Below are 27,908 nucleotides of genomic sequence, written 5' to 3' on the forward strand. Positions count from 1 at the left end.
CTCCTTCTCTACTCACATGTTAAGTCTGCGTCTCCTGAAGGAGACTGCCTGGCATACTGTGAACACTCAATAAGTATTTGTTGAGAGGGGGCTTAAATGCATGTGTGAGCAAACTGAGAAACATACCCTGTTCTCTGTGGCAACGATTCGACACTGCAAAGTGGTGGATTGTGCCCAAGTTAACGTGGGAGCACAATGCAGTACTGCGTTCAGCACAGAGAGAAGCTACCCAGATACCCTCCCTTTCAGGAAGGCCACGGTGCCCAGTGAGGGGAGTGTGGCCCGTGCAGACACCCTGGTGGGGTGACCCCATCTGGTGACTGAGCGACGTGGCTATTAAAGGCCCAGGTTCAGCCCAGTGCGGGCTGGCACTTCCGACAGGCACTGCTGTGGGAACCCGCTGCTGGCTTGGCCGAGGTCTGCGGGGTCCTCACAGCTGACTGCCTTCTCCCTCTGCCCACCCTGCCTTCTTCCCCTTCCTTTCACAGGGGCTGGTCCCCAAGGAATAGCTTGCACCCCAACTTCAGACAAAAACTAATCAGAATACCAAATGCCACGTAAAAGCAGAACAGGAAAACAATGTCCATCAATAGTGAACTCTTAGCAAACAAGTTACCGTGAACACTATGAAGTGAAATGGAGACGAGAAATCAATACAGGATGTATTATAAACTGATGCTAAGAAATGGTCCCCATACACTGTTAACGAATTAGAAAAGCAGGTACCACAGTCCCATTTATATAGAAAATATAATGTAAAATTGATTTGCTTCCTTCTCTGCGTTTAAGACACCAAAGTTCCTTCCTGTAGAAAGGATAGCGTGTATGAGAGATCTGCAGAGTGTCCGGGATGAAAGCGAACCCCTTTCACGAAGACAGTGCACGTGCAGAGAGCCCAGAGCAAGGTATCGGGCAGCAGCAGGCGTGAAGCCCGGCTCTTCTGCTTACCAGGCGAGTGATCTGGAGCAGGTCAGGCAACGGCCGCGAGCCTCAGTCCATCATCCAAAACGCGTCCCGTGGTTCTTGTGGGAACCGAATGGTCACTGTACAGCAAGTGCCTGGCAAAATCCTGATCCCAGATGTGGTGCTCATTAAAGTAGGTTCCTGTCCCCAGCTCCTCCCATCCCAGTCTGGCCAGGACGAAGCTCCTTCACCCTCTTCTATCCTACCGGGTAGTGACGAGAGCTAGGCCAGAGCCAGGGGTGCCTAGTGTCTGAGGCCCCAGAGGACGCTCAGGTGCCAGGGGACTCAGGTCGCAATCGAGCAAGACCAGAGAAAAAGGCTCCTCTGGATCTGGGTGTGGAGTGGTAGAGACACCATTAGTTCTGAGAAATTCTCATGTAGGAAGCGAAAGGGGAGTGGGGCAGAGAAGAAAGAACAAACTCCATCTGCGGGCCCTTTGGAGCAAACTCCCCCCTCCTAACGGTAACAATGAGGAAGTCAAGGGAGCGCCACAGAAGCTGAGAAGGATGAGACACACCCTGGAGGAGGAGAGCAGAGCTGGCCCCGTATATAACATCCTCACACGACAGTCGCCGCCGGTGCTCCTGTTATCATTTACTGCCCTATGTCAAGGACGCGGGGGATCCCAGATTATAGCTCCTGACCTTTCAGGCAGTGACCAGCAGGACTCCAGGCACTTACGCGACTCCTCCCTCGGCCTCCTCTAGCCCACTCTCCAGGATTTCGTTTCATCCGACGCTACTCACTGCTGCCCAACAAACCGCAGAATCACAGCCTCCAGATTTTGCACAGGTAACTGGGCTGGGGACGCAGGTGAGACCAAGGGGGCAGGGCGGGAGTCAGAGAGAGCAGGAAAGGGGGCTGTGGGTCTCAAGTGGGACAAATAGGAAAAGATGTAAAATGGCAGTTGGGAGATGTAATGACCAAGCGGAGTTTCTATTCACTTGCCTGGATTTGGATTGAAGTATGGCAGCCAAACCTGAGTCTCACACTGAGATTCACACTCAGCCCCACCTCCAGCCCTGTCTTCAGCCCCCTGAGTATCCACACCGCTAACTCTAATATTACACCAGCTTCGTCCCTTAACCTCCAACCAGAGCTTCAACCCCAGAGTCAACTTGAATCTTAACACCAGCCCCAACCCAAAGATGATCCTCAAGCCTCTTCTATTTCCAACTTCAAGGCAAAGTGTAGGCCCCACTCTATCTATGGCATCAACAGGAGGACTGACCCCGGTGCTAAGGGGAAATGCAACCTCGACTGCAACTCCAGTGTTGGATCCAGTCCTTGTAGTACATGTGGCTGCAACTTCACCTCCACCTCCTATCCCACACGCAACCCTACCACGGCCCAAAGGCCAGTCCTGACCCCACTTCTGACCCCAGCTGCAAACCCAGGCCCAATCCCATTCCTAGTCCTAACCCTGGCCTCACACTCAACCTGAATTTCTGCTCTTACCTCAACTCCAGCCCTGACCTCACCTCCAACCTAGTCCCAGCCTCCCCTGTCCCCTAATTCCAGGCCCACCCTGGTCTCTGGCCCTGCCTCCATTTCAGCTCTGAGAGCCTCGGAGTTAGTCCAAGCATGGCAATGAAGTACGAAGACCTCCAGTCCTTGGAGAGAGAGGAGAAAAGCCAGGGGCTTAAAAATGGTAAGAAGGAGAAAGGTGTCTCCAAAAACACCCTCATAATATGTTGAAAGGACCTGCTCTCACGCATATCTGCACAGCATGTGCGCTGCTGGGGTCCCCACTCTGAAGGGTCAGGCACCGGCCCCCGGGGCTCCAGCATGAAGAGCGTTCAAGGTCTTCAGGTGACAGGATCAGGGAGGCCCACAGAGGGCCTGCTGGCCCATTCTCTGGGGCAGGGCTGAGTGTCTGCCCTGGGGGACTGAACAGTCGCGTCTGGGAAGGAAACATTGGCTAAGCTGACGATACAGGTGAGCAGGGGCCTACAGAGAGCCTGGCTGTCCCGACTCTCTCCTCCTGCTCCCCTCCCAGCCCTGATGAGAAGACCTTACGTATCATCACCATCACGCGTCACGGGGGGTGAGGGGCCCCGTGTCCGAGGACTGTGGTGGTCCCTGAGCGGTCAGAGGCCTGGGCATCCCCGGCACCTCAGCCTCCCCCAGCTCCACCTGCACCAGCCTTCCTCCCTGACAGGTCCCTGCGGCCTCGCCCCTGCGCTGGCTCTCTCCCGTCCTGGTCCCCCTTGTCCTGAAGTCTCCCCTCTTGCAGGGCTGCCTGCGCCCCAGGTCCTCCTGCAGCATCTCTGCTCTGGACCCCGCCCCCTCCTGCTCTCCCTGGGCCTCAGCCTCCTCCTGCTGGTTGGCATCTGTGTGATCGGATCCAAAAGTGAGGGTCGCAGGGCGGGCGGGGGCAGGGGCAATAGTGGGGCTCAGTGACGCGGGCACTGATGATGATTGTGATGGATAATGGGCAATACAGTCAAATTACCTAACCTTCTCAGCCTTAGTTTCCTCCTCTGCAAGCTTGGGCAACAACAGTGCCTGTCCCTTTGGTTTGGGTGGCAGTGAGGACCCAATGAGACCATGCACGTCAAGTGCCCTGCTCCGTGCCAGCACGGAGGGCACCTGCTGACGCGTAGCGCTCAGTGTCCTGTCTGCCTGATCAGGTTCCAAGATTCAGAGGGACCTGGAGACTCTGAGAGCAACTTGCAGCAACGTCACTTCGCACACTGTGGCGGAGGTCCAGGCACTGCACGCCCAGGGTGAGCCTGGCAGGAGGGGGCTCTGGACGCGGATGGGTGGTGGGCGGAGGAGGTGGGAGCTGAACCCTCAGCAAAGCCCCAGTGTCCTCCAGGTGGCCGTTTGCGAGAAACGATAACATCCCTGCAAGTGGAGGTGGAAAAGCAGGGGCAGCAGCTGCAGGCAGGTGGGAGACTCTCCAGCAGCGTGGGCGCGAGGGTGGGGGCCGGGCTCTGAGCACAGAGGTGGGGCGGGAGCAGCCTGGGGTGCTGAGTGCCCTCCCTCCAGCCCGCAGCTTGAATGACACGGTGTTCTCCCTGGAGAGCCAGCTGGAGAAAGGGCAGCAGGAACTCAAAGCAGGTCAGGCCCCTTCTCCCCTCCACGGGGCCTGATGTGGAGGGAGGGCGGGAGGGTCTGGGCTGGGCCCCTGGACTGTCCCACTGACCTTCGGTGGGTGTCCCAGGCTATTCTGACTTGGTCCTGCGTGTCCAGGAGGTGGTCAAATACCAGAACTCTCTGAACAGCCAGGTGGCCTCACTCAAGAGCAATGGTGAGTGGTGTGCAGGGAGTGCCTCGCCTTATATCCAGCCCTAGTCCCACTGGGCAGCATCTCACACCCTCCCCACACCCTCCCTGCAGGCTCCCAGAAGACCTGCTGCCCCGTCAACTGGCTGGAGCATGAAGGCAGCTGCTACTTGTTCTCTGGGACTAAGAAGCCCTGGCCCGAGGCTGAGGAGTCCTGCCAGCTGCAGAACGCGCACCTGGTGGTGGTCGGCTCCTGGGAGGAACAGGTGAGGGCTGGGAGGGCTTGTCTGGGAGGCTGTTTTGTGTACAAAGAGGCTACCACCCTCCTCTTTTCTCCCCAGAAGTTTCTCGAAGAACACACATCCTATGTGAACACCTGGATTGGCCTCACTGACCAACATGGTCCCTGGACGTGGGTGGACGGGACAGACTACGAGACGGGCTTCAAGTGAGTGTGCCCTCTGCCCTCTGTGCCTCTAACTGGGTCCTGTTGTCTCTGCTGGGCGTGTTCAAGGGCAAAATGGGCTGCTCGGGTTGGCTGACGGTTTGGCTTCCTGGGCCCACATCTGTTTGATATCCTTAGTTTCTGGAGTCCGGAACAGCCAGACAATTGGCGTGGACATCAGTCCGGGGAAAGCGAGGACTGTGCCCACTTCACCGATAGTGGCCGCTGGAATGATAATGACTGCACAAAGCCCTTCCGCTGGGTCTGTGAGATAAAGCTGGACACAGCCAGCTAGAAGCCTCCTCTACCCTAATTTACAGTATTTCCTGAATGCCTTCACCTGCTAAGGAAACCTGGGATGGCGATTCTTCTTTCTGCGTGTCCTGCATCTGCTCATGGATTTTCATCCAGGATTTTAAGGGAAGGGGGGAGGATGGGGTCCGATGAATGAAAATGATGTCTGATGGGGTGGGTAGATGGAGACCATGCCCCTTTCTGCAGTTTGTAGATTATTATTGTCAATTGTATTAGAGTAAAAAGAAGAGAAATATACAAAACACTCTGAGCTGTCTGGTTTATTGCGGATTAGGAAGAGGAATGTGGTGTTGTCACTACAAAGCTGTGGGCGTGCATTGGGGTATCCGGAGAATTGTATGGGCTTTGGACCAGATAGCAGATTCATTATGTACAGGTGTATGGTTTAGGGCAAGTTACTCCGCTCTCTCTCAGCCAGAAAACAGCGTTGTAACGAGGACCATCCCTCGTCCAGCGACCCCCCAGGAAGAGAACCACCCCCATGTGTCGAGCGCTTCCAAAGCTTCAGATGAAACTCCTTGGTGTCTGTGCATGCGTTACAGTGAAGAGAAGCAACATCCACAGGCAACAAACACAATGAATCATAGCTGAGCCCCAAGCAGGAGTCACCAAAGACATGATAAAACCAGTTCATGGAGGGGAAAACTCCAGGTAAATAAAATCCACATCCCAGCGTAGGAGTTAATAGCACAAACAGATCAAGACTTACAGACACTTACGAGTATATCAGCAAAAAGTTGAGAATTAGCCACAAATAAGCCTCCAACTGTTTCTGAAAAGGAGGAATGCTCAGACCACAATAAAACACAGACATGAAGACAAAGGTAGAGCCAATAAGGATCTACAGCATCTACTTTTCCCACCATCTTCCTAGGTAAGTTTAAGAGAAAATGAAAGTAAACTCAAGTGAATTGGAAATGAACAAGGAGAGCTCCACAAACTGAGGTTGTGGGACGGTCTAAAGCAGCTCTCTTGGGAACTGTACAAGCCGTTAGCACATTTATAAAAACAAAATGGAGGAATTGAAATAAGCTAAGTTTTAACTCAGGAAACTTGAAAAGGAATAACAGAATAAATCCCCACAATAGAAGGAAGGATATGTTTTATAAAGCAGAAATGTGTGTGTGTGTGTAAAAGCTAGATATGACCAATAAAAGAAAAACCTATTTTTTGAAAAGGTGAATATAATAAACAAATATGAAGGAGAGAAAAGGAAACATAGACACATGATGTAGGTAAGGAGAAAGGTTAGAGAAGTACAGAGAGAGGATGTAATCAAAACACTTCCAGGTCTGAAATAGGAGAGTAAAGACAGCGTTTCTCCACCATTGTTGTCATTTTAGGTTAATCCCTTAGATGCACAACTTTTACCTTCCAAACTTATTAAGGGAGAAAATGGGGGGGGAAAAAAACCCAGTTAATTTAAAGGAAGGTAGGAAAAAAGAGGAAAAGAAATAAAACTGATAGATAAGGAAAGCCACAAAGTAAAAGGTTGGTGCTGAATCCAAATATGTTGTTGATTATATTAAATGCAAAAGACTAAATTATCTTGTTAAAAGATAAGAACCTCCAGACAATATAAGAAGTAAAGTTCATCCCTGGCTGGTATGGCTCAGTGGATTGAGTACCAGCCTGCGAATCAAAGGGTTGTCGGTTCAATTCCCAGTCAGGGCACCTGCCTGGGTTGTGGCCAGGATCCCAATAGAGGGGGCACATGAGAGGCACCCACACACTGATGTTTCTCTCCTTCTCTTTCTCCCTCCTTTCTCCTCTCTAAAAATAAATAAATAAAATCTTAAAAAAAAAAAAGAAAGAAAAGCAATAAAGTTCAGCCAATACCCAAGAGATACATCTAAAACAGAGAGTTTGAAAGCAAAAACATGAAAAGGATATGTTAGGCAAATTCTAGCCAAAATGATTATCCTATAAAGTACGGTTTATAACAAAAAGTGTTATCAAAGATAAAAGGTGCACTTCCTAATGATAAAAGTTTTAATTCAACAGGAAGATACACCAGTATGAACTGTATGTGCACGGAATAGCATGGCCCCAAAATATATTAAATAAATGTTTTGGAAGTACAAAAACAAATAGTTCTATAATTATAGTAGGAGCTCACAATACATCTCTCTACTAATTGATAGATTGAGCAGCCAAAATAGTTACCAAGGAAACATGTTTTGAACTCCAGGTTGTACTATTATGATCCAATGGACGTATTGAATACACCGCACTCATTACTACAGGGTGTGCATTCTTTTCAAGTTCACTGAGGCATTATTTTAAAAATGGAGCAAATACTGAGGCCCCAGAGGAAGCTCAGATGTCAGGGACTTGGATGATAACTGAGCAAGAGCAGAGAAAAAGGCTTCTCTGGCCCTGAGTGTGCAGTGATGGAGACATGAACAATTCTGGGAGACTCTGATGCAGGAAATGAAAGGGGGTGTGGAGCAGAGGAGAAACAACAGACTGCGCGGAGGGTCTTCCGGAGAAACTCCTCCCTCTCAAATGGTAGCAATGAGGAACGAAGGGGAGCTGAAAAGCAGCAGCAAGGGCAGGGACACACCGTGGAGTCTGACCACAAAACCACTGCCACCTACATAGTTCTCTGCCTGTGTCTAGTCCTAATCAATTCCCCTTTTAGTTTACTTTTTTAAAAATATTTTTTAAATTTATTTTTAGAGAGAGGAGAAGGGAGGGAGAAAGAGTGGGAGAGAAACAGCGATGTGAGAGACAAATATAAATCGGTTGCCTCTTGCACCCAACCCGACCTGGACCAAATCCACAACCCAGGCACATATGTGCCCTGACTGGGTATAGAATCAGTGACCTTTCATTTTGCAGGGCAACACCCAACCAACCAAACCACACTGGTCATACCTAATTCTCCTTTTAATTTACTGTGTAAAGTCTGGGAACAGAAGATCTAGGTTACAGAATTCTGGATTTCAGAAGCTCAGACATGAGGGACTCCGGTCATTTTTACTGACTCTCCCTCACCTTCTTTTGCTCTACTGCAGGGAATGGAGAGAGGATACAGGTGGAAAAGCAAGGGGGTTAGAGAAGCAGGAGGGTCAGGGGGGTAGGACTTTGAGTTTTAGGTGTAAACTAAAGGGTGAGAGATATTGGGATAAAGGGCTGAATTACTATATGGACTATCTCTCCACATACCTCTAGATGGGCTTGGGCAGCCCCAACTCCAGGCAGGAATTTAGCACCAAATTCAGCATTAGGCTCAGCCTCAAATCCCACCTCGAACTTTTATCTCAGGCCCCATCTAAGCCACAACCCTACTCCAAACTTAAACTCCAAACCTCAGCCTCAGACTAAGCCCCCTGATCAGCCCGACCACAGCCCCCAATTCAGTCCCACTTACCTGTGTGCACACTGGCAACTCTTTCAGCTCTCTGAGAATCACAGGTGGTTGGGACATTTCAGTAAGATCTGAGAGGCATTGTTCCAGCTGCAAAAATCAGCTCAGAGCTAAAGGTGCTTAACGAGAGGCCAACAGGGCTCATTCTTCTGTGGATCTGTAGCCAGGGAACTGCCTGGCTCAGCTGACTTAACAGCCAAGTGCGAAAGGTCCACACGTCCTCAGAAGGTCTCAGTTCTGCCTAGGGTACCATATCCGAATGAAAGGAGATTGCAGTAAAATTTTCTCTGCCATCACAGTCAATAATCTGTAGTTGGTATTGGGTGAGGATTTGTAAAGACAAGGAATACTGCATGAGGAAACTTTCTTAGCCTGGAGACCTGAGCTACTATCGTTACCAAGTGCTGTCCGTTCTTTAGGTTGAGCAGCAGGCACAGTAACACAGCCGCGAGCCCACAGTCAAAACGACCTGGGCTACGGTGCTGTGTGACCTCTGGCAAGTTACATGGCTTCCCTGAACCATGGTTCTTCACCCAGAAATGGAAACAACACTTGAGTACACACATTTTCTCTTACTCTGATCAGATCTCTTTTTCTTCATCTCCTTTCTCTCCTTTAAAATATGCTCATCCTTCAAATATCAATTTAAAGATCACTTCCTCAGGGTAGGCTGCCCTGACCCTTATAGAATAAGAAACCCCCTCCCCGACAAGTTACACATCTCTCTGTAACTCTGGATTTCCCCCTTTGGCCTGCCAGCTATTTGCAATTACTAGTTAAGCGTGTCGTACCTCATGGACAGAGCCCCAGGAGGGAGGGACCCACCTGCCCCTTCACTGAGGTGGTCTCAGCTCCTGAGGTGGAGTGGAGGGTGGAGGAAGGAGGTTCCCCAAGGAGCCGATATGACATTTCACAGTCACAGGAATCAGACATCTAAAATTAAATTTTACTCAGTTCTCTATAACCAACCCTGGCAACACTCTGGAGCACGCTATGATTCTATAACATGATATATGATTTTTTAACGTCATGCATTGGCATTTGGAAAATACTGGTTCACTGTATTATGCCAATCTTTCCAATTGCTGACTTATGAATAACAGCAATTAATCTGACCAATTTTCTTTCAAGTGGAAATGGCATTCTGTGAAATAGAAATTCAGCTTACAAGGCTTCCAGTCCAGATGGTGATATAGACAGACATGGCTTATCTCTTTGCACAAATTTGCCACATCAAAATTACAACTAAAATAAAGAAAACCATCACTCAGGAATGTCAGAAATCAAGTTTAATGGGAGTCTGACAACTACAGAATTGAAGAAACCACATCTATTTGGACTGGTAGGAGGGGCATGGACGGGGAGCAGGCTGGCCCCATACCCATGTGGATAAAAATTCAGGAGGGATATCTCAGGAGCAAGGAGTCCTAGACCCACACCAGTCCCCACAGCCCAGGATTCCAGTGCGAGGAAGATAAATACCCACAACTTCTGGCTGCGAAAACCAGCAGGGACTGAGTCGGTGGAGGAGGCTGCCGGAGCCCTAGGCTATTCTTCTTAAGGAACCCACACATGGGCTCACCTACTCAGTCTTGCTCCCTCTGAGCTCCAGCACTAGGGTGGCAACCTGAAGGGCACCAGTGGTATGCAGGGAGAGACAGAAGTGTCTGGCAGTGGGGTGAACAGAGGCCATTATTGCTTTGTTGAGCCCTTTCCCCACAGAGTCAGTATCTGAGACTCCATCAACCTGGCTAACCCTGTGTGACCCACCTTGGAGATCCACAGAGACTCTATTCCACCCAACTTATGGGCCCACCCAAGCAGCTTTTCCATAAGAATGGGTGGTTGTGGCTCCTGAATCCTATAAAACAAGCAACAGCTGGCCTCAGTGAGCAGCCAGCTTAGAGTCACAGCTTGACTTTGGGCATCTCCAAGCCCGGCACAAGCACCAGCCATCTCAGATTGCTTTACAGCTCAGGCAGGGTGCCCTGGGCAAAACACGGGCTGGGGCTGACCTTGGCCTGTACCACCCAGGAAACCCCAGGGCTTGGACACCCAGTGGGCAGCTACAGACCATGTTGGAGCCCCACCACCCTCCCCCTGCACAGCTGATCCTCCATGGATGGCAGAGGTTGGTGATCAGTGGTCACAGCCAGTTCTTGCAACTGACTGGCCTGAGTAAATCCCTCCCATTGATCTGCCAATAGCAACCAAGGCTCAACTACAAGAGGAGGGTGTACTTAGCCTACACAAATGGTACACCTCGATTACCCAGCTTGGGTGATAGGGGAGGCTGTGCCACTGGACCCTACAGGACACCTACCACATTAGGCTACACTAACAAAACACGGAGTCAAAGCAGCTCTACCTAATACATAGAAACAAACACAGGAAGGCTGCCAAAATGAAGAGATAAGGAAACATTGCCCAAATGAAAGAACAGATCAAAACTGCAGAAAAAGAGCTAAACAAAATGGAGATAAACAATCTATCAGATGCAGAGTTCAAGACACTGTTCATAAGGATGCTCAAGGAACTTAGTAAGGACCTCAGCAGCATAAAAAAATACCCAGTCAGAAATGAAGGATACACTAATTGAAATAAAGAATAATTTGTAGAGGAACAACAGTAAAGTGGATGAAGCTGAGAATCAAATCAATGATTTGGAACATAAGGAAGCAAAAAACAACCACACAGAACAACAAGAAGAAGAAAGAATAAAAAAAAAAATGAGGATAGTATAGAGCCTTAGGGACAACTTTTAAGAGGTCCAACATTTGCCTCATAGTGGTGCCAGAAGAAGAGAAAGAAGAAATTGGAAATCTATCTGAAAAAATAGTGAAAGGAAACTTCCCTAATTTGGTGAAGGAAATGGACATGCAAGTCCAGGGAGCACAGAGAGTCCCAATTATGATGGATGCAAAGAGGCCCACTACAAGACACATCATTATTAAAAGGCCAAAGGTTAAAGAAAAAGAGAGACTCTGAAAAGCAAAAGAAAAGAACCAAAAGGTTGCCAGATGGGAGGGGAGAGGGGAGAAATGGGTGAAGAGGTGAGGGGATTAGGAAATACAAATAGGTATTCACAGAATAACCAGGGGGATGTAAAGTACATACAGTATAGGAAATAGAGGAGCAAGGAAGTTATATGCATGACCCATGGACATGAGCAATGGTGGTGGGATTGCCTGAGTGAGTTAGGGGTGCTGGGTTGATGGGGGCAAAAGGGGAAAAATCAAGATAACTGTAATAGCATGATCAATAAAATTTGGCTTACAACTCAATTGCACAAATGCTTTTCTTAAAAAAAATTTTTACTGTATTTTTTCTATCACCACTTAACTCCTTTATACTCAGCTTCTCCCACCTGCAATCACCACACTGTTGTCCATGCCCATGAGTCCTTTTTCCTTTTTCCTCAATCCCTCCACCTCCTAACCCCACCAAGGCTGTCATCCTGCTCTCTATCCATGAGTCTGTCTCTATTATGCTTGTTGGTTCAGTTTGTTCATTAGATTCCACATATGAGTGAAATCATATGGTATTTGTCTTTCTCTGACTGTCTTATTTCACTTAGCATAATGTTCTCCAGGTTCACCCATACTGTTGCATAGGGTAAAATTTTCCTTTCTTTTCTTTTTTTCTTTCTTTTATAGCTGAGTAGCATTCCATTGTGTAAATGTCCCATAGTTGTTTTATCCACTCATCTATAATGAGCACTTGGGCTGCTTCCAAGTCTTGGCGATTGTAAATGATGCTGCAATGAACATGGGGGTGCTTAGGTCCTTTTGAATTAGTTTGGGTTTCTTCAGATATATTCCCAGAAGTGGGATCCCTGGGTCAAAAAGCAGACCCATTTTTAATTTTTTCAGCTATCTCCATACTGTTTTCCATAGCGTCTGCACCAATTTGTATTCCCACCAACAGTGCAAAAGGGTTCCCTTTTCTCCACAACCTCACCAGCCCTTGCTGTTTGTTGATTTATTGATGTTAGTCATTTTGACAAGCGTGAGGTGATATCTCATGGTGATTTTAATTTGCATTTCTCTGATGATTAGCGACATCGAGCATCTTTTCATATGTCTATTGGCCATCTGTATATCCTCTTTGGAGAAGTGTCTGTTCAGGTCCTTTGACCATTTTTAATTGGATTTTTTGTCTTTTTTTGGTGTTGAGCTTTGTAAATTCTTTATAAATTTTGGTTATTAACCCTTTATCAGCTGTATTGGCAAATGTGTCCTTCCATTCTGTGGGTTGTCTTTTTATTTTGTTGATGGTTTCCTTGCCATGCAAAAACTTTTTAGTTTGATGTAGTCCCATTTGTTTATTTATTTATTTATTTTGGTCTCCCTTGACTGAGGGGATATATCAAATAAAATACTGCTATGAGTAATGTCCAAGATTTTACTGCCTATGTTTTCTTCTAGCATTTTTATAGTTTTGGGTCTAATATTTAAGTCTTTAATCATTTTGAATTTATTTTTGTGTGTGGTGTAAGAAGGTGGTCTAGTTTCATTTTCTGCACCAATTTTCCCAACACCATTTACTGAACAAACTATCTTGAGTCCATTGTATATTCTTGCTTCCTTTGTCAAATATTAATTGACTATGAAGTTGTGGGTTTATTTCTGGGCTTCCTTTTCTATTCTATTGATCTACTTGTCTGTTTTTATGCCAGTACCATGCTGTTTTGACTACAATGGGCTTATAGTATAGTTTGATATTAGGTAACATGATTCCTCCAACTATGTTCTTCTTTCTCAGGATCACTATTGCTATGTGGGGCCTTTTGTGTTTCCATATAAACAAGATTGACAAACCTCTAACCAGACTCATCAAGAAAAAGAAGAGAGAGGACCCAAATAAATAAAATCAGAAATGAAAGAGGAGAAATAACAACTGAAACTAAACCTCTAACCAGACTCATCAAGAAAAGGAAGAGGACCCAAATAAATAAAATCAGAAATGAAAGAGGAGAAATAACAACTGAAACTAAACCTCTAACCAGACTCATCAAGAAAAAGAAGAGAGAGGACCCAAATAAATAAAATCAGAAATGAAAGAGGAGAAATAACAACTGAAATCCTTTCATTTCAGTTGTTATTTCATACAAAGGATTTCAGTTGTTATTTACATACAAAGGATTTACATACAAAGGATTGTAAGAAAATATTATGAACAACTCTATGCCAACAAATTGGACAACCTGGACAAAATGGATAAATTCCTAGTAACATACAATCCTCCAAAACTAAAACAGGAAGAATCAGAAAATCTGAATAGACAGATTATACCTAGTGAAGTTGAAGCAGTAATAAAAAAAACTCTCAACAAACAAAAGTCCTGGACCGGATGGCTTCAGTGGTGAATTTTAACAAACATTCCAAGAAGAATTAACTCCTTTCCTTCTCAAACTATTTCAAAAAATTCAAGAGGAGGGGAGGCTCCCAAGCTCATTTTACGAGGCCAGAATTATCCTAATTTCAAAATCAGACAAAGACACCGAAAAAAAAATTATAGGCCCATATCCATGATGAACAAAAATGCTAAAATCCTCAACAAAATATTAGCTAACCAAATATAACAATACATCAAAAAGATCATACACCATGATTGAATGGGATTTATTTCAGGAATGCAAGGTAAGTATTACATTCACAAATCAATAAATGTGATTCACCACTTAAAGAAAATGAAGAAAAAACCCCCGCATGATCATATCAATAGATGTAGAAAAAACATTTGATAAAATTTGGCCCCCACTTGTGATCAATATTTGCTACTTTAACAAGAACACATATAATTGAAACTGGTATGCTTTGTCCTGTGTGTACATGGCATGCAAGTATACAATGACCACTATTATAGTTTAATGCCACTGTCTGGATTAATGCTAATATGTAAGCTGTTTCAGACACCATGCCTTTTGCGCCATCTGTGTCAATTTTTTAAAAAATATTTTTTAAGACTATTTATCTATTCATTTATTTTTAGACAGAAGGGAAGGGAGGGAGAAAGAGGGGGAGAGAAACATCAATGTGTGGTTGCCTCTCGCATGCCCCCTACTGGGGACCTGGCCTGCAACCCAGGCATGTGCCCTGATTGGGAATCGAACCGATGACCCTTTGATTTGCAGGCTGGCGCTCAATCCACTGAGCCACACCAGCCATGGTTATCTGTGTCAATTTTAACACAGTGAAAAAGCAAATGACATTTTTGTATTATGATGAAAATAGTTTTCTTAGAAAGGTCTCAGGATGTTAAGTATTCCATGAGCTGTATATTGAGAACACTTGATGTAATGTAATTCTTTTATATTATTATCTTGCTTCCAGACACATTAACAAATTCTCATTAGAGTAACCCCTCTTATCCACAGTTTCACTTTCCATATGTTTAAAATCTACCTGCATTTTATATAAACTCTTAACCTGTGTTGTTCATTTTTTCCTCCATATTTCATACCAGATTTAATAGACTCTTTACTGATTCTTTATACTGAGAAAGAGTATTTTCATTGTTCCCTCATTCTTAAGACTAACAACAGAATTTTTGTAATCCTCAATTTCTTTCATACCCAGGAGCTCTTCTTAATTTACTTCCAGGTTTTGCTCTGCAGCTTTAATTGGAACAGTGTTTCCACAATATTTTGTTCTGAGGGGCTATTTTTCCATATATAATCTTCCATGTCTGCTTCGGTCTTATTTTTCTCCCATTTTTCAGTTTTCCAAGACTTGGTATAAAATTTTTAGCAGATACATTGTATAATCATAATTCTGTCTCTTTAAAGGGCACCTACCTGTTTCAATGGTAAGCACATCTGTGGTCTCACAGTATCACTTTCCTACAAGTTTAATAAGTTTCTTCTTTGCATGATCACCTAAATTCAAACTGGCAAGTTTTACCCTTAAGGTGACTACTCGTGCTTTGGGGCTTCGAATAAGTGCCCGATGAGGAACATAATCAGCTGTGTTAATTTTAATTAGAAAATGCTTCTTGCATTTTTCATCACTGGTGCAGATGGCCCCTCAGTGCAGAAATCTTTAAGAACTTCACAGTGCTTTTTAATTGGGGCTCTTTAAAAGTTCTAGATTTCAATTCTGGTCAAGGTGGTAAACATGTCTCGCCTTCTTGCACAACTGCAGCAAAAATTACAACTAGACTACAAGACAAATAATATCCAGAATCATCAGAAAAATGAGCTGTGTGGAAGTCCCACCAAGGAATTAAAGAAGCCACTTTCATTCAGACGGGTAGGAAGGGGAGAGACGGAGAGGCACATGGAGAGGGGCTGAGAGGCGTGGAGAGGCGTGGAGATGCGGAATGGGCAGTCCCACATCCACGTGTGGTAGAAAAAAACCAGCAGGGACACCTCGGGAGTCAGGTATCCCAGCCCCAGACCAGACCATTGAGCCCAGGGTTCCAGCACCAGGAAGATAAGTCCACATAACTTCTGGCTGTAAAAGTCAGTGAGGGTTGTGAGAGCAGAAGAAACTGCAGGAATTTCAGGAGTCTCATCTTAAAGGGCCAACAACAGACTTAGGACTTAAGCAGACTCACTCCCTCTGGGATATAGCACCAGCTGGAAGGGCACCGGTGAAATATAGGGAGAAATTGAAGTGGCTGGCATCAGGGCGATTGCCAGAAGACAGCTTCCACCTGGGCAAAGCTCCAGGGGCCAGGCAGCAGCGCTGTCCCTTCTTTGAGATCTCGCCCACACAGAGACACAAAGCAGACATGGGTTGCCCTGCCATGGTGATTACCCAGGCTCTGCCACATACACCTTACAGGTGTGCTTTTCTGCAATAGGCCACACTACTAAGACATGGAGTCAAACCAGCTCTACTTAGTACACAGAAACAGAGCGAGGCTGTCAAAATGAGGAGACCAAAACCAAAACAAACAAACAAACAAAAAACATGGCCCAAATGAAAGAACAGAACTCTAAAAAAAGAACTAAACAAAATGGAGATAAGCAACTTATCAGATGTAGAGTTCAAAACATTGGCTATGAGGATGCTCCAGGAACTATCAGGTGCTTCAACAGCATAAAAAAGACCCAGGGAGAAATGAAGGCTGCATTAAGTGAAATAAAGTAAAATCTACAGGCAACCATCAGTGGAGGGGATGAAGCCAAGAATCAAATTAATGTTTTGGAACATAAGGAAGAAAAAAACATTCAACCAGAACAGCAAGAAGAAAAAAGAATTAAAAAATATGATGTTAGGCTAAGGAGCCTCTAGGACAACTGTACTAACATCTGAATCGTTGGGGTGCTTGATGGAGAAGAGGAAGAACAAGAAATTGAAAACTTATTTGAAAAATTGATGAAAAAAAACCCTTCCCTAATTTGGTGAAGGAAATAGACATACAAGTCCAGGCTGCACAAACAAGTTCGACCCAAAGAGGACCGCACCAAGACACATCATAATTAAAATGCCAAAGGTTAAAGATAGAGAATCTTAAAAGCAGCAAGAGAGAAGCAGATAGTTACCTACAAAAGCATTCCCAAAAGACTGTCAGCTGATTTCTCAAAAGAAACTTTGCAGGCTAGAAGGGACTGGCAAGAAGTATTCAAAGTGATGAAAAATAAGGACGTATGACTTAGATTACTCTATCCAGCAAAGCTATCATTTAGAATTGAAGAGCATATAAAGTTCTTCCCAGACAAGGTAAAACTAAAGAAGTTCATCATCCCCAAAACTTTATTATATGAAATATTAAAGGAAATTATAAAAGAAAAAGAAGATCAAGACTATGAACATTAAAGTGACAACAAATTCACAACTATCAACAATAGAATGTAAAAAAAAAAAAACTAAGCAAACACACAGAAGAGAAACAGAATCATAGATATGGAGATCATTTGGAGGGTTATTAGTTGGGAGGGAAAAAGGGGAAAATAGGGGAAAAGTTTGCAGGGATTAAGAAGTACAAAGTGCTAGGTACAAAATAGACAGGGGGACGTTAAGAACAGTATATGAAATGGAGTAGCCAAAGAACTTCCATGCACGACCCATGAACGTGAACTACTGGGGGGATTGCTGGAGCAATGAGGTTACTGAGTGGAGGGCATGGGGGGAAATTGGGGCAACTGTAATAGCATAATCAATAAAATATATTTTTTTAAAAGTCCTAGCTTTCCCTGTTTTGCCATGTGCACCCCCTTTTTTACTGGACAACCTATTTGGACAGGAAGAGGCTCTGCAGAGGGTTTAAGCGCTGCTGCTACAGGGTAGCACTGGACCAGCCCTCTTCTGTGACCTGCCTGTTTATATCCCTTGCTACTTCTCTAATGCATTTCCTATGTGTTTCTCTGTCTCTAGGCTCTTTCTGTGCTGGATGCCTTCCACTTGTCCCTCCACATCCAGTGGCCTTGAAGTCAAAGCTGTATGGCTGCATCAAATTACCCCTTGCCATCTGGTTTCTAAAGGGGTTCAAAACATGTTTCCTTAGTGATATTATTTTGTCTGTGCCATCTATCAATTACTAGGGAGATGTATTACAATCTCCTACTATAAATACAGATTTGTAGATTTGTTCTTCCCAATTTTTTGTTTCATGTATTTCCCAGTTCATCTTATTCCATGCACATATATTTAATACTGGTGTATCTTCCTATTGAATTAAATCATTGACATTAGGAAGTGGCCCTTTTTATCTTTAATAATACTTTTTTGTTATACTCTGTATTTTATATGATAATTATTTTGGTTAGCATTTGCCTAACGTATCTTTTTTATGATTTTGCTTTCAAACTCTGTTTTAGTTGTGTCTTTTGGGCATATGGTTGGACTTTATTTCTTATTCTGTCTTGTCCTTTAGCAAGATAATTTAATCTTTTGCATTAATGTAACCAGCAAGATATTTGGATTCAGAACTAACCTTTTAGTTTCTGCTTATTTTTATCTACCAGTTTTATTTCTTTTACTCTCCTGCCTTCCTTTAGATTATCATTTTTTCTTCATTTTTTCCCCTTACTAAGTTATAAGCTCTGTTTCTAGGAGATAAACCTAAAAATTACAACAATGATGGGAAGCATTGTCTTCACTTTGCTGTTTCAGATCTGGAAGTGTTATATGATTATATCCTTTGTATCTGTACTTCTCTAACCTTTCTCCATTTTAACACCATGTGTCTACGTTTCCTTTTCTCTTCTTCATATTTATTTTGCTCACTTTTCCCAAGAATTAGATTTTTCTCTTATTTGTCGTATCTACGTTTTTACATTTTAGTTCATTAATTCTTGCCTTATTAAAAATAAATTCCTTCATTCTATTTTGGGGGTTTATTTTGTTATTTTTTTTCAAGTTTCTCAAGTTAAAACCTATCTTAATTCAATTCAGCCTTTCTTATTTTTTTAATCTTCACCTGATGATATTTTTCAGTGATGAGAGAGAGGTAAATATTGATGTGAGAGAAAAACATTGACTGCTTGCCTGTCATACATGCCATGACTGGGGATCGAACCCATAACCTCAGTATGTGCCCTGACTGGGAATCGAACCAGCAACATTTCAGTGCATGGGACAATGTTCCCACCAAATGAGCCACAGAAGTCAGGGCTTTTTTTTTTTTTTAATAAATGTGCCAAAGCCTATTTACAGTTCCCCCTGACCACTGCTTTAGACCATCCCACAACCTCAGTATGTGGTGCCCTCTTTGTTCATTTCTAATTCACTTGCATTTACTTTGATTTTCTCTTAATGGTATTTAGAAAGATGGTGAGAAAGGTATATGTTGTGGTTCCCTTTTGACTCTACTTTTGTGTTCATGGCTAACTGTGTTTTATTGTGGTCAGAGCATTAATTCTTTTTGGAATTAGGTGGGGACTTATTTGTGGCTAATACTTTGTCAATTTTTGTTGATAAACCCTTAAGTGTCTGTAGTCTCCATCTGTTTGTCCTATTAACTCATGTCCTGGATTGTGGATTCTATTTACTTGGGGTCTTTCCTTCCATGGGACTGGCTTTCCTCATGTATTTGGTTACTCTTGATTGTAGGCTCAGCTTTTTTGTATTTTATTCTTTTCCATTACAGCTTACATACAACATTATTTTAGTTTTAGGTGTACAACCTAGTGAATAGACATTTATGCAACTTATGAAGTGATCATCCTGATAAATTTAGTACCCATCTCAAACCATGCATAGTTACTGCAATATTATTGACTATATTCTCTATGCTGTACTTTACATCCCTGTGACTATTTTTTAGCTACCAGTTTGTACTTTTTAGTCCCTTTCCCTTTTTTACCCATTCCCCCAATACATTTGATAACCATCAAAATGTTCTCTGTATTTATGAGTTTGTTTCTGTTTCATTTGTTTATTTTATGTTTTAGATTCAGCATGAAAGTAAAATCATGTGACCTTTGTCTTTCTCTGTCTGACTTACTTCACTAAGCACAATATCCTCTAGGTCTATCCATATTGTTGCCGATGGCAACATTTCATTCCTTTTTATTGCTGGGCCATATTTTTTGTCTATATGACCATCTCTTCTTCGCCCTTTCATCTTTTGATGAACGCTTAGATTGCTTTCATATCTTGGCTATTGTAAATAATGCTGCAATGAACATAAGCATGCAGATGTCTTTTCAAATTAGTGTTATGGGCTTCTATGGATAAATACACAAAGGTGCAATTGCTGGGCCCTTCTTTGTCTCTTTTTACAGCCTTTGTTTTAAAGTCTATTATGTCTGATATAAGTTAATACTTATACTACCCCACGTTACTTTTCTTTTGCATTTCATGAAATATATTTTTCCATCTTTTTACTTCCAGTCTGTGTGTGTCTTTTGATCTGAAGTGAATGTAGACTGTATATGTAAGGGTCTCATTTTCTTATTCATTTAGCTACCTTATTTCATTTCTTTTTTTTGTCATATTACTGTCCAATGACGCTGCATAAAACTTTTTATTTGATGATCTCTTTTATTTATTTACATTTTTTAATTTAAAAAAATTTTTAAAAGTCATGTTTATTCTATTACGGTTGTCTCAGTTTTTCCCCCATTGCCCTCCTCCACCCATCCCAGCCCATTCCCACTCCCACAGTCAATTCCCACTCTGTTGTCCATGTCCACGGGTCATTCATACATGTTCTTCGTTTAGTCCCTTCTCCTTCTTTCCACCATTGTCCTCTTTCCCCATCCCCTCTGGTCACTTTCAGTCTGCGCCATGATTCCATGATTGTGGTTTATTTTGTCCGTTAGTTTATTTTGTTGAATAGATTCCACTTATGGGTGTGATCATATGGTATTTGTCTTTCACTGACTGGCTTATTTCACATAGCATAATGTTCTCCAGTCCAGCCATGTTGTTGCCAAAGGTAGGAGTTCCTTCTTTCTTTTCTTTAAATGAAGATTTTACTTATTTATTTATTTAAATGTTAAAATCCATTATAAAATATGAAAAAATTTAAATCCACTGTAAAGTCTCAGCAATTAAACCGACATGACAGCAGCACAGAAATAGTCAAGTAGATCAATGAAATAAAATGAGCATTCTAGAAACAAACATATATATTTGTCTAACAATGTAATATGTGATTAAATTGATATTTTAAATCAATGGGGAAAATAAGGCTTATTCAACAAATAAGGTGCATGGACCACTATTACTTGAAATAAAACAAATATAGAGCCCTATTTCACACATTATACAAAAAATATTCAGGTGGGTTAAAAATCAATATGTAAAATCTTCTAAGGAGTTTTAGGATAAAATACAAAATAATTTTTTTTACCCTCAAGTGAAATATTCAAACCCAGGAGCTATAAAGTAAAATATTGACAATATGATCATATTAAACATTTAAGACTATATAGTAATATACATATAAAAATGTTAAAAGACAAATAATAGAATAGGAAAGTATTGGCAACACATCTAAAAAAAAGGGTTAATAGGGTTTTTTTTAGGGAAAAAATTCTTCAAACATTTAATGAAAAAATGGATAAAGAATACCAAAACGTCATTTAAAGCTTCTTAAAAATAATAGAAAGAGGCAAGAAATCTACAAAAACAGGTTTAGTTTCAACAAATAATAAAGTAACAATTAAAATAACATCATTGTCACAATCAGATTAATAAGTATTAAAAAACATTGGTAATATCGAGTATAGGTGACTGTGAAAGGAACTGGGTATTCATAGACTCTTTTTCTTCATCTTCTTAAAGCAGTCCCTTTAGCATATTTTGCAGTGCTGGTTTGTGGAGGTGTATTCTTTTAGCCTTCCTTTGTCTGCGAAAATCTTTATTTTGCCTTCCATGTTAATTGAGAGCCTTGCTGGGTAGAGCAGTCTTGGTTGCAGGCCTTTGCTTTTCATGACTTGGAATATTCCTTGCCATTTCCTACTGGCTTGTAGTGTTCCGTTGAGAAGTCAGCTGCTAGCCATATCAAGGCTCCCTTGTATGTGACTACCTGTTTCTCCCTTGCTGCCTTTAGGATTCTCTCTCTTTGATATTTGCCATTTTAATGATGATGTGCCTTGGAGTGGGCTTCACTAGGTTCCTCTTGAATGGGACCCTCTGTGCTTCCTGGACTTGTGTGACTTTTTCTCTCCTCAAATTAGGGAAGTTTTCCATCATCATCTTTTCAAACAGGCTCTCCATCCCTTCCTCCTCCTCCTCCTCTCCTTCTGGTATCCCTGTTACATGGATATGATTATGTTTCGGGCTGTCCTGCATTTCCCTCAATGCCTCTTCATTCTTTTGGGGTCTTTTTTCATTTTCTTGCTCTTTCTGGGAGCTTTTTTCTACCTTATCCTCCAGCTCACTGATTCGATCCTCTGCTTCATCTAGCCTGCTTTTGATTCCTTCTACTGTGTTGTTCAACTCAGAAACTGTATTCTTCATTTCCTCTTGCCTCTTATTGATAGTTTATATGTCCTTTTTTCATGGTGATATAGTTTACAGTAAGTTCCTTGTAGTTTCCCTGTAGCTTTTTGTAATTCTCTCTGAGCTCACTGAGCTCATTGAGCTTCCTTAGAACCATTGTTTTGACCTCAATATCTCACAGTTTACTTGCCTCTATTTAATTTTGCTCTCTTTCTGGGGATCCCTCCTTTCCTTTTGATTGGGGGATGTTTCTTTGTCTTCCCATTATTTGTGAGACTCTTCTTTTTTGCTTCTGATTCTTAGATTGATCTGTCTTGATTTCCTGACTTTATGGTGTGGAGCCACCCTATTTCTTTTCAATGAAGATTTAATACATTTACATTTAAACTAATTGTTAATAATTATGTTTCAGGCATTACATTATTCATATTTTTACTTTTTTCTTTCTTTTTAACATTTAATTGAATTTATGGGTTCATAAAATTATATAGGTTTCAGGGGTTCAAGTTAAATCTCCTTCCTATAAGCTATAAGCTTGGTGCTGTTCCACAGGTATTTTTTATTTTTATTTTTATTTTTTGGTTGTTCTGACCAGGTCTTTTCTGCGATCTTGTCTTCTAAATTTCTTCCAAATCCCCTGCTTCATCTAATCTACTGTTGATTCCCGCTAATGAATTCTTCATTTCAGTTATTGTATTCTTCATTTATGACTGGTCCTTTTTTATGTTTCTACCTCTATTTTTATGTTTCCTATTTCTTTGTTGAAATTCTCACTGAGATCACTGAGCATCCTTATAACCAGTGTTTTGAACTCTGCATCTGGAAGATTGCTTATCTTTGTTTAGTTTAGCTCTTTTTCTAAAGTTTTGTTCTTTAATTTGAGGCAGATTTTTATGTCTCCTCATTTTAGCCTCCTGTGTTTGTTTCTATGAATTAGGTAGAGCTGTTACATCTCCCAGTCTAGGTAGAGTGGCCTTATATAGCAGATGTCCTGTGGGGCGCAGTGGTGCAGCCGCCCAGGACACCCAAGCCCAGTTGTCCAGGGGTACGCCCCAAGCATGTGAGCTGTGTGTGCCCTTATTTGTACTTGAACTTTGACTGCTGATAGTACATCTGTGGGAGGGATTTACCCCCAGGCTGACCAGCTGCCAGTACTGGCCACAGCTACAGAGGAGAACTTGTTGTACAGGGAGCAAACCCTACAGAGCAAGACTTGCTCTAGAGGGGTCTGGTACCTGCTGAATCTTCCCCTTGAGTGTGCTGCTCATGGAGGTGGTTGGTGGTGCTCCAGTGTGGTCTGAAGCTGGACACCAGGTGATCTGGCTCAGGGGCCTCCCTAGAGGTGCAGGCAGAGGTAAGTCGCCACATATGCCCTGCTCAGGGCCAATTAGCCTAGGCACAAATTGACCTGCAAATGAGTGCCACTTGTACGAGGCTTGCAGGTCTCTGGGAGAGGCGAAGCTGCCCACCAAGGCTTGCTGCTGCTAATGCCACACCTGGGGCTGCCTAGCAAGAGGTACAGGACATGCCAAGGCCATATGTGGTGTGTGCGTGTTTGTGAGCCTTTGAGAGATTTTAGGAAAGTCCATAGCATGAGCCAAGATTGACTTCAGCTTTGATTCATTGTGTTCGTTGCCTGTGGATGCTGCTTCTTCTCTTAACTGTAATACATGCAGCAGACACCAAGGAGTTTCATCTGAAGCTTCGGAAGCACTCGACACATGGGGGTGGTTCTCTTCTAGGGGGGTCGCTGGAAGGGGGATGGTCCCTGTAACAATGCTCTTTTCAGGCTGAGAGAGAGCGGAGTAACTTGCCCTAAACCATACACCTGTACATAATGAATCTGCTATCTGGTCCAAAGCCCATACAATTCTCCGGATACCCCAATGCACGCCCACAGCTTTGTAGTGACAACACCACATTCCTCTTCCTAATCCGCAATAAACCAGACAGCTCAGAGTGTTTTGTATATTTCTCTTCTTTTTACTCTAATACAATTGACAATAATAATCTACAAACTGCAGAAAGGGGCATGGTCTCCATCTACCCACCCCATCAGACATCATTTTCATTCATCGGACCCCATCCTCCCCCCTTCCCTTAAAATCCTGGATGAAAATCCATGAGCAGATGCAGGACACGCAGAAAGAAGAATCGCCATCCCAGGTTTCCTTAGCAGGTGAAGGCATTCAGGAAATACTGTAAATTAGGGTAGAGGAGGCTTCTAGCTGGCTGTGTCCAGCTTTATCTCACAGACCCAGCGGAAGGGCTTTGTGCAGTCATTATCATTCCAGCGGCCACTATCGGTGAAGTGGGCACAGTCCTCGCTTTCCCCGGACTGATGTCCACGCCAATTGTCTGGCTGTTCCGGACTCCAGAAACTAAGGATATCAAACAGATGTGGGCCCAGGAAGCCAAACCGTCAGCCAACCCGAGCAGCCCATTTTGCCCTTGAACGCGCCCAGCAGAGACAACAGGACCCAGTTAGAGGCACAGAGGGCAGAGGGCACACTCACTTGAAGCCCGTCTCGTAGTCTGTCCCGTCCACCCACGTCCAGGGACCATGTTGGTCAGTGAGGCCAATCCAGGTGTTCACATAGGATGTGTGTTCTTCGAGAAACTTCTGGGGAGAAAAGAGGAGGGTGGTAGCCTCTTTGTACACAAAACAGCCTCCCAGACAAGCCCTCCCAGCCCTCACCTGTTCCTCCCAGGAGCCGACCACCACCAGGTGCGCGTTCTGCAGCTGGCAGGACTCCTCAGCCTCGGGCCAGGGCTTCTTAGTCCCAGAGAACAAGTAGCAGCTGCCTTCATGCTCCAGCCAGTTGACGGGGCAGCAGGTCTTCTGGGAGCCTGCAGGGAGGGTGTGGGGAGGGTGTGAGATGCTGCCCAGTGGGACTAGGGCTGGGTACGGGGCGAGGCACTCCCTGCACACCACTCACCATTGCTCTTGAGCTCAGCCATCTGACTGTTCAGAGAGTTCTGGTATTTGGCCACCTCCTGGACACGCAGGACCAAGTCAGAATAGCCTGAGATACACAACGAAGGTCAGTGGGACAGTCCAGGGGCCCAGCCCAGACCCTCCCGCCCTCCCTCCACATCAGGCCCCGTGGAGGGGAGAAGGGGCCTGACCTGCTTTGAGTTCCTGCTGCCCTTTCTCCAGCTGGCTCTCCAGGGAGAACACCGTGTCATTCAAGCTGCGGGCTGGAGGGAGGGCACTCAGCACCCCAGGCTGCTCCCGCCCCACCTCTGTGCTCAGAGCCCGGCCCCCACCCTCGCGCCCACGCTGCTGGAGAGTCTCCCACCTGCCTGCAGCTGCTGCCCCTGCTTTTCCACCTCCACTTGCAGGGATGTTATCGTTTCTCGCAAACGGCCACCTGGAGGACACTGGGGCTTTGCTGAGGGTTCAGCTCCCACCTCCTCCGCCCACCACCCATCCGCGTCCAGAGCCCCCCTCCTGCCAGGCTCACCCTGGGCGTGCAGTGCCTGGACCTCCGCCACAGTGTGCGAAGTGACGTTGCTGCAAGTTGCTCTCAGAGTCTCCAGGTCCCTCTGAATCTTGGAACCTGATCAGGCAGACAGGACACTGAGCGCTACGCGTCAGCAGGTGCCCTCCGTGCTGGCACGGAGCAGGGCACTTGACATGCATGGTCTCATTGGGTCCTCACTGCCACCCAAACCAAAGGGACAGGCACTGTTGTTGCCCAAGCTTGCAGAGGAGGAAACTAAGGCTGAGAAGGTTAGGTAATTTGACTGTATTGCCCATTATCCATCACAATCATCATCAGTGCCCGCGTCACTGAGCCCCACTATTGCCCCTGCCCCCGCCCGCCCTGCGACCCTCACTTTTGGATCCGATCACACAGATGCCAACCAGCAGGAGGAGGCTGAGGCCCAGGGAGAGCAGGAGGGGGCGGGGTCCAGAGCAGAGATGCTGCAGGAGGACCTGGGGCGCAGGCAGCCCTGCAAGAGGGGAGACTTCAGGACAAGGGGGACCAGGACGGGAGAGAGCCAGCGCAGGGGCGAGGCCGCAGGGACCTGTCAGGGAGGAAGGCTGGTGCAGGTGGAGCTGGGGGAGGCTGAGGTGCCGGGGATGCCCAGGCCTCTGACCGCTCAGGGACCACCACAGTCCTCGGACACGGGGCCCCTCACCCCCCGTGACGCGTGATGGTGATGATACGTAAGGTCTTCTCATCAGGGCTGGGAGGGGAGCAGGAGGAGAGAGTCGGGACAGCCAGGCTCTCTGTAGGCCCCTGCTCACCTGTATCGTCAGCTTAGCCAATGTTTCCTTCCCAGACGCGACTGTTCAGTCCCCCAGGGCAGACACTCAGCCCTGCCCCAGAGAATGGGCCAGCAGGCCCTCTGTGGGCCTCCCTGATCCTGTCACCTGAAGACCTTGAACGCTCTTCATGCTGGAGCCCCGGGGGTCGGTGCTTGACCCTTCAGAGTGGGGACCCCAGCAGCGCACATGCTGTGCAGATATGCGTGAGAGCAGGTCCTTTCAACATATTATGAGGGTGTTTTGGAGACACCTTTCTCCTTCTTACCATTTTTAAGCCCCTGGCTTTTCTCCTCTCTCTCCAAGGACTGGAGGTCTTCGTACTTCATTGCCATGCTTGGACCCACTCCGAGGCTCTCAGAGCTGAAATGGAGGCAGGGCCAGAGAGCAGGGTGGGCCTGGAATTAGGGGACAGGGGAGGCTGGGACTAGGTTGGAGGTGAGGTCAGGGCTGGAGTTGAGGTAAGAGCAGAAATTCAGGTTGAGTGTGAGGCCAGGGTTAGGACTAGGAATGGGATTGGGCCTGGGTTTGCAGCTGGGGTCAGAAGTGGGGTCAGGACTGGCCTTTGGGCCGTGGTAGGGTTGCGTGTGGGATAGGAGGTGGAGGTGAAGTTGCAGCCACATGTACTACAAGGACTGGATCCAACACTGGAGTTGCAGTCGAGGTTGCATTTCCCCTTAGCACCGGGGTCAGTCCTCCTGTTGATGCCATAGATAGAGTGGGGCCTACACTTTGCCTTGAAGTTGGAAATAGAAGAGGCTTGAGGATCATCTTTGGGTTGGGGCTGGTGTTAAGATTCAAGTTGACTCTGGGGTTGAAGCTCTGGTTGGAGATTAAGGGACGAAGCTGGTGTAATATTAGAGTTAGCGGTGTGGATACTCAGGGGGCTGAAGACAGGGCTGGAGGTGGGGCTGAGTGTGAATCTCAGTGTGAGACTCAGGTTTGGCTGCCATACTTCAATCCAAATCCAGGCAAGTGAATAGAAACTCCGCTTGGTCATTACATCTCCCAACTGCCATTTTACATCTTTTCCTATTTGTCCCACTTGAGACCCACAGCCCCCTTTCCTGCTCTCTCTGACTCCCGCCCTGCCCCCTTGGTCTCACCTGCGTCCCCAGCCCAGTTACCTGTGCAAAATCTGGAGGCTGTGATTCTGCGGTTTGTTGGGCAGCAGTGAGTAGCGTCGGATGAAACGAAATCCTGGAGAGTGGGCTAGAGGAGGCCGAGGGAGGAGTCGCGTAAGTGCCTGGAGTCCTGCTGGTCACTGCCTGAAAGGTCAGGAGCTATAATCTGGGATCCCCCGCGTCCTTGACATAGGGCAGTAAATGATAACAGGAGCACCGGCGATGACTGTCGTGTGAGGATGTTATATACGGGGCCAGCTCTGCTCTCCTCCTCCAGGGTGTGTCTCATCCTTCTCAGCTTCTGTGGCGCTCCCTTGACTTCCTCATTGTTACCGTT

At 45.1% G+C, this 27,908-nt stretch overlaps 2 protein-coding genes and 1 pseudogene across 2 annotated transcripts; 1 reads left to right on the plus strand and 2 right to left on the minus strand.

Annotated features, from left to right (window-relative positions):
- The first annotated feature begins 2,547 nt into the window (after positions 1–2,547).
- On the plus strand, positions 2,548–4,954 carry LOC129072320 (C-type lectin domain family 10 member A-like). Its single transcript, XM_054575779.1, has 9 exons — positions 2,548–2,614; positions 3,200–3,316; positions 3,597–3,692; positions 3,785–3,856; positions 3,958–4,029; positions 4,133–4,219; positions 4,309–4,460; positions 4,536–4,642; positions 4,778–4,954. The coding sequence occupies exons 1-9, from the start codon at positions 2,548–2,550 to the stop codon at positions 4,932–4,934; spliced, it is 927 nt and encodes a 308-aa protein (XP_054431754.1). The 3' UTR covers positions 4,935–4,954.
- Positions 4,955–14,786: 9,832 nt separating this feature from the next.
- Positions 14,787–16,081, minus strand: LOC129072253 (28S ribosomal protein S35, mitochondrial-like; annotated as a pseudogene).
- Positions 16,082–24,375: 8,294 nt separating this feature from the next.
- On the minus strand, positions 24,376–26,840 carry LOC129072318 (C-type lectin domain family 10 member A-like). Its single transcript, XM_054575778.1, has 9 exons — positions 26,716–26,840; positions 26,015–26,131; positions 25,639–25,734; positions 25,474–25,545; positions 25,301–25,372; positions 25,111–25,197; positions 24,870–25,021; positions 24,688–24,794; positions 24,376–24,552 (listed from the first exon to the last, which is right to left on the minus strand). Exons 1-9 carry the CDS (start codon positions 26,780–26,782, stop codon positions 24,396–24,398), a joined length of 927 nt encoding a protein of 308 aa, XP_054431753.1. The 5' UTR covers positions 26,783–26,840; the 3' UTR covers positions 24,376–24,395.
- Between the last annotated feature and the right edge of the window lie 1,068 nt (positions 26,841–27,908).

This window comes from Pteronotus mesoamericanus, unplaced genomic scaffold, assembly GCF_021234165.1.
Source record: "Pteronotus mesoamericanus isolate MK-2021 breed Mesoamerican mustached bat unplaced genomic scaffold, CSHL_Meso_final contig_317, whole genome shotgun sequence".
Taxonomy (NCBI): domain Eukaryota; kingdom Metazoa; phylum Chordata; class Mammalia; order Chiroptera; family Mormoopidae; genus Pteronotus; species Pteronotus mesoamericanus.

Coding starts and splice junctions, on each gene's coding strand:
- LOC129072320 (XM_054575779.1), top strand. CDS start 2,548: ATGGCAATGAAGTACGAAGACCTCCAGTCCTTGGAGAGAGAGGAGAAA. Junction 3,857..3,957: donor GGGGCAGCAGCTGCAGGCAG/GTGGGAGACTCT, acceptor CCCTCCCTCCAG/CCCGCAGCTTGAATGACACG. Junction 4,030..4,132: donor GCAGCAGGAACTCAAAGCAG/GTCAGGCCCCTT, acceptor TGGGTGTCCCAG/GCTATTCTGACTTGGTCCTG.
- LOC129072318 (XM_054575778.1), bottom strand. CDS start 26,782: ATGGCAATGAAGTACGAAGACCTCCAGTCCTTGGAGAGAGAGGAGAAA. Junction 25,373..25,473: donor GGGGCAGCAGCTGCAGGCAG/GTGGGAGACTCT, acceptor CCCTCCCTCCAG/CCCGCAGCTTGAATGACACG. Junction 25,022..25,110: donor GGCTGAGCTCAAGAGCAATG/GTGAGTGGTGTG, acceptor CCCTCCCTGCAG/GCTCCCAGAAGACCTGCTGC.